The sequence below is a fragment of the Melampsora larici-populina genome, assembly GCF_000204055.1.
Source record: "Melampsora larici-populina 98AG31 unplaced genomic scaffold MELLAscaffold_1, whole genome shotgun sequence".
Taxonomy (NCBI): Eukaryota; Fungi; Basidiomycota; class Pucciniomycetes; order Pucciniales; family Melampsoraceae; genus Melampsora; species Melampsora laricis-populina.
The window spans coordinates 2,319,252-2,325,292 of NW_006768765.1; the positions used below are offsets into that span (position 1 = coordinate 2,319,252).

Genomic DNA, 6,041 nt, shown 5'->3' on the forward strand with positions numbered 1-6,041 from the left:
ACAAAGGATTTCACTTATCTTGCAAAGTAAGCTCTCTCCAACGCTGGAACCGATCCGACACAAAAGTCGGTGTTGTATTGGTGTCGTGTCGCCAATACAACATAGAAACTTGGAATTTCACATATCGGTTCAAACGACCCGACATATGAAACAAACTTTTCCGTATTGGGTATAGCCGATACGATGCAGGATGTTACAGGTATGAACCAATATGTGATAGCTCATATTGGTTCAAGCCTAGGTGTTCGAGATTACCCCTGGGAACCTCTCAATTCACTCTAGTCGACTCACGATGTCCACCAAACCATCCGACCCCTGGCTTCCACACCTCTTTCAGGCTATCAATGACGTACTACCACCTATTCCGAATGCCACTCTAACCAAACCTGGCCACTCTTTCGACTCAATTCGCTCTAGTCGACTCACGATGTCCACCAAACCATCCGACCCCTGGCTTCCACACCTCTTTCAGGCCATCAATGACGCACTACTACCTACTCCAAATACCACTCTAACCAAATCTAGCCGATCATTCAGTGACATAATCACACATGTGCGCACCGGTATCACTCCGAGTCCAAGTTCCAAAAGGTAAGGATACTATTACTAATACCAGCCTATCAGTGACGGGCCCTATATGATATGCTTTGATTCGTACTAATCGTAACATTATCTTACAAATTTTTGTGATCTTCAAGTTCCAGGACGTTCTTTTATTTTGATTTACCTAAACTTAAAGCATATATATATAATTTCCTTGAATCATCGATCGACCTAATAGTACCTTTATATCCTTTTACCTTCAAACCGACTCCCAGCATGCCATCAAGCCAATCATCTGATATTATTCCTTCCAAGTCAAACTCCTCAATGCCAGCCTCAAGGAAACGAAAACAAGCTCCATCTACACTAAGCGGAAATGCCAACAAGGGCAAACGAAAAGCGACACAAAATGTAAGTGTGTGTTGTGGTCATTGAACACTTTCTGTGCAACTCATCTAATGTATCTGCCTCAAAATCAGAAACCCAAGGCAAGACCCGATGATGTTCCTGAAGGGCTGAATATTGACCGGGATTCCGATGTGGAGGTCACCGGTGAAAGGCAAGCCAAACCGCCAACCAAAGGCCGCACTGAACGCGTATGTGAGCTCTTGAAATACTACGAACATCCCACAGAATGTCCTGATGAAGTAAGTCGAAAGCATCTTTTTTTTACCCATCTGATAACTTTAAACTGACACGTGGTATATTCACCAGATCGGCAGCGGAGTCCTCCAATATTACAAGTGCCGATTTTGTGGCGAATCTTTCGCCAAGTGTCCTAATACCTACCAGACGTTATACGGCCATCGCGATGGCGCCCAAACTCGACCTGTTTGCACCAAACGCCACGTTGCGATCAAGCAGGGGTTCAAGCTGGAAGCTTCTTGGCAAGACAAACAGAAGGCAGCAAACCAACAATCTAACACGTTGGACCAATTCGTTGTCAAGCAAGCGTTTGGTGTGAAGAATCTGAATCTAATGTTGGTCATATGGGTACTTTGACATGCTCTGCCTTGGTTGCGATTTGAAGATACAACACTTCGCGCAGCGTTATGGTTCTCAAATCCTTTAGCAACAATGTACTCGCGTACCTGGGCAGCCCAAGCAGCTCAGCGCTTATATACAGGCCTGCAAAAGAATCTCTTAAAAGAAATCAAGGTTCGATATTTTGATTATTTTTTATCGATTTCTATATTTTGATTATTTTTTATCGATTTCTACTTTCTGATTTGTTTCTACCACAGGAGAACGATAGCTCATTCTGCTTGATGCATGACGGGTGGACGACAAAAGGGAGACGTCATGCATTTATTGGGGCGAGTGTTGCTTATATCGATAAGGACTGGAACTATCGGGTCCGTCATCTTACACTCAAACTGGTCACTTGGAACCATTTTGGTGTTTTACTTGCTCGTCCAATCGCCCGATTTCTTGTTCGACATGGCCTACACAAAAAGATAGGCACCTTTTTCTTTTTCTCCATTGAATAGGCCGATCATCAGGCTGACATAAAATCCATTGATCTTTTCAAAAATATACATGCTGGCACAGGCGACTGATTCAGGTGCTAACAACAACATCATGGCAGTTGAGATGTCACGAATCTTTGCCGAGTGTCCCGAACCCGTGGAATGGGATGCAAAAGCCAACCACGTGCGGTGTTATGCTCATAAGCTTGCGCTTGTGGTCAAAGCGGGTTTGAGAAGCATCAAGATTGATCCTGGGCATACCAAACCAACTACCACGCCCGGGCGAGAGGTGCCTATGCCCTCTTTGGCCATAGATGACTCCTCCATTCCAAGTTTCCCTGACGGCCCCTCCACCACCGAGATGGTCGACCATCTGGAAGACGGCGAAGATGTGGGAGGTGATAAGGACGGCGACACTGATACCGAGGCCGAAGGCGATGACGATATCGATTTGCAGGATTTTCTCCCAGCGAGTAGATGGAAGCCTGACGTGGTGGTACAGGCAGTTCAAAAGGTAGTCAAATATATTATTTTCATCATTTTCATTATAAATACTTCTAAGAGATCAACTTGCTGAAAAGATTGTTTGAAGGTTGATCTCTTTGCACGTCGGGTATGTGCAAATCCTGCCCTGCGAGCCCTTTTCCAAGCACGACGGGAGGGAAAAGGCTCGATCACAGCTGGATACGGGATCCGTTGGAATGCAGCTGTCCAATCGCGACAAAAAGTCTGTCAAGCGCAAGAAGTATGTTATTTGACATCACTTCTTATATTCTTTTTCTTTGACAATGTCTTTCAATTTCAGACCGTGACACAGATGCTCGGAGGCGCGGATGCTCATCTTTTTGATGAGATGTGCATAACACAGAGTGAATGGGCCGCGGTAAGGGCTTCAAACACCGTACTCGATGTATGTACCTTCTGATCTCAGATTTGAAAGTTTCCAGATCTTTTTTGCTTATGTATATTTTGTTTTATTTTGTAGATATTCCTATCCTCCACGCTCATGATGGAAGGTGATAAGCCAACAGGATCACGGGTCCTATCTGAGTATCGTCGAATGGAAAAGGTGTTACAAAAAATGCAAGAAGAATGTCAATACAAAAGTCTACATAAGATGATCGGGGTAATGCTGAGTAAACTTGCAGTGTACCACAAGGAAGCTCTCAAGTGTGATACTCTTGTCCTAGCTACAGTGCTTAATCCCAGCAAGCGTATGAAATTTTTTGAGAATTATCATCCAACCGAAGTTACTCGAATTCAAAAGATGTTGAATGACGCCTTGGATCGAGCATTTCAAAAAGCACAATCATCAGCAAACAACAATTGTGTTTCTTCATCAACTAGCCAGCATTTGGCAACTACGGCTTCCGAATCGCAGGACACCCATCCAATCATTGACGATCATGACGATAACCTGTTCCGACCTTCAGAAGTGTCTGAAACAACTAATCTTCAAGGTGAAGTGGAGCTCTATCTTGGGACAAAGTATCCCTACCAGGACGGTTGTATCTTGAAGTGGTGGAACGTGAGTGTCTTGAGTTTTTTGTGTTTCATTCTGACTTACTTACACGGGGGTAATTAATTGTCATAAGACAACTCTAAGTGGTTCCCAACGGTGGCGGGTGTTGCAAAGAACTATCTCGCATGCTCTGGTACGACATGCCCTGTGGAAAGGACATTCTCCTCCGCGGCCGATGTCTGTCAGCCTGATCGTGGTGGCCTGAACTCCAGCACCATGGAGAAGTCTGTAGGCTGCAGAGAGTGGATCAAATCAGGGGTTGCTCCACCAGAGGAGTTTGTTGAAGCCGCTGGATTGATTGAAAAATACAAAGTGCGACAAGGCAGCAATAAAAACAATTGATAATAATCATACATAATAAGGAGATGGTGTTGACTACGAAAAATGTCGATATACATGGTCTGCGTTACGGTCCAACAACGTCAGACTGTCGCGGTCCACACTCTATTCCACTTTCCCAGTCTGCCAAGACGTTATCAAAATTTTTTTTGCCTACAACGCTGAGCCACTCCCAAACCATTGCCTAACCTAGCCCCCAAGCCACAATGCTGAGCCTCTACCCAACCATTGTCTAACCTAGCCCTAAATACACCTTCATAGTAAGTCAGATCTCAATCAGTCGACAAGTAGTTTACCTATTCTTATTTTTAGACTGCAACAGTTTTATCCAGCACGGTCAATCTATATCCAATATCCCAACCACGTACTCCCGATCGCCCTCAACATCCATTATCCAATCGCCGGACACTCGATCTGACTGCCCAGTAGTCCCAACAACAATACAGTCCGCTTTATGGACGTGCGGCAAATTACTACAATAAACACAGTGACCAAATCAGGTGTAAGTGATCACAATCACATTTGCACCCTCTTTTCTGTAGCCAATACTCTAATCAGCAGCACATCACACGCTCGCCCATTCGCCTGGTCCTTTTTGACACGTTTCATGTTCCTGGCCCTGATTTCCAAGCTGCCGATTTCGAAACCATCCGTGTTATGTTGGCGGTGCACCCCAGCCGACGAAGAGTTGCCGCCTTGTTGTTTGCGTTCGGCGTCATCCCACGATACGAAAACTATAAGAAGTCGTTGATGCACCCACATCCTATTAATTTCTATCCATCTGCATTTTCACTGATAGCAATCACTTCGCATTAACTTATTATCTGTCATTCAATTTCCCATACCGCTGCTTACTCATCTATCTGCCACGATGGTCGCCCCCAATACCAATTCAACCTCTCACCCTATTCGGGTCAATTATTTCGGACAGGCGGGAGTTGAAGTAAGATACCGTTCCGCTTGCCTGAAACCGATATAATTCATACACCATGCTAATCTTAATTTATGTCTATTTCGCAGGCTGCTTCCCTTCACATTAATTCAAAAGGGTTTATCTCTTCTCATGCTTCTATCGCCACCTCTGGGATGAATGGAGGTGCCCCCTTCGCCAATCCTATTCGCTTGACATCTTATGGATCCACTGCTGACGCCGTCAAGCCCAATTCCGTCTATTCGATGACTTGCAAGATGATTGGTACCAACGACGACAAAGATGACCATCTTCACTTCGAAAATTCTGCACGAATTGATCTCGGTGACGTTGCGAGATTCGGCGAGTCTTTTGCCGAGGATCTCATGGACAAGACCGTGATGATTGCGCTTGGGTATGTGACAGCGCGCGAAACTGTGAAGGACCCTCTTTACAAAGGCAAAGCGACTGTTGTAATTACGCTACAGTCCCAAGACTATGATCCTATTGTAAGTTCCACAAACGTCATCTTTTATTATCCTTATACTTACGACAGCAACGACAGACAAAAATTCCAGTGACGTTCTACACCAAGCATCATATCCCTCCCGTTCGTAACATGGAGAAAGCACAAAACATATGCCAAGTTGGCCGCGAGGTTCAATTAGTTGGCGCCATCAAGGATTACAATGGGGTGAACTTCATGTGGGAAACTGAGGTTCGTCACACAACAATATCGATTTGTAGTTCCAAGTTAACATTACTCGATCAGGTTACTGCAATCAGTCGCTGCACCGGGGATGCCCCCAGTTTAGTTGATAAGGTCATCAACAAACCTGGTACTCCCAAAGGCGGACGAGTACCGTTAACGTTGTAAGCCAGCGTCAGATCGTAATAAACTTGCCACATTATACTGACCGATTACTACAGACGTAGGAACAAGGCTAGCAGTGCCGCTAGCACCTCCGCTAACACTCTGGATCCTAATCCAAGCAGTACTCCACCCGTTCCACAAGGTACTGGCAACGTTATCGACACCGCAGTCGAAAGCACCGAGGCAGATGAGAACACCGAAGCCCCAGAAACTCCAGTGAATTCTTCACCGCTAAAACGTCGACAAGTATGATTCTGTGTTCTCTTCTCTCTCACTCTATTGCCCGTCATTGTCCCGTATTCATGGTATTCTAAGACCCATTTCCCGATCTGTTGAACGTTGATCTGCAATATGTATCCCATTGTGGTGATAGTCAAGCTCCCG

The 6,041-nt window shown here is 45.1% G+C and overlaps 1 protein-coding gene across 1 annotated transcript; it reads left to right on the top strand.

Annotated features, from left to right (window-relative positions):
• Window positions 1-4,744: 4,744 nt before the first annotated feature.
• MELLADRAFT_87010 (uncharacterized protein) lies at window positions 4,745-5,909 on the top strand (the record flags this gene model as incomplete). Its single annotated transcript, XM_007403628.1, has 5 exons — window positions 4,745-4,816; window positions 4,894-5,292; window positions 5,340-5,501; window positions 5,556-5,656; window positions 5,720-5,909. 5 exons carry the CDS (start codon window positions 4,745-4,747, stop codon window positions 5,907-5,909), a joined length of 924 nt encoding a protein of 307 aa, XP_007403690.1.
• Between the last annotated feature and the right edge of the window lie 132 nt (window positions 5,910-6,041).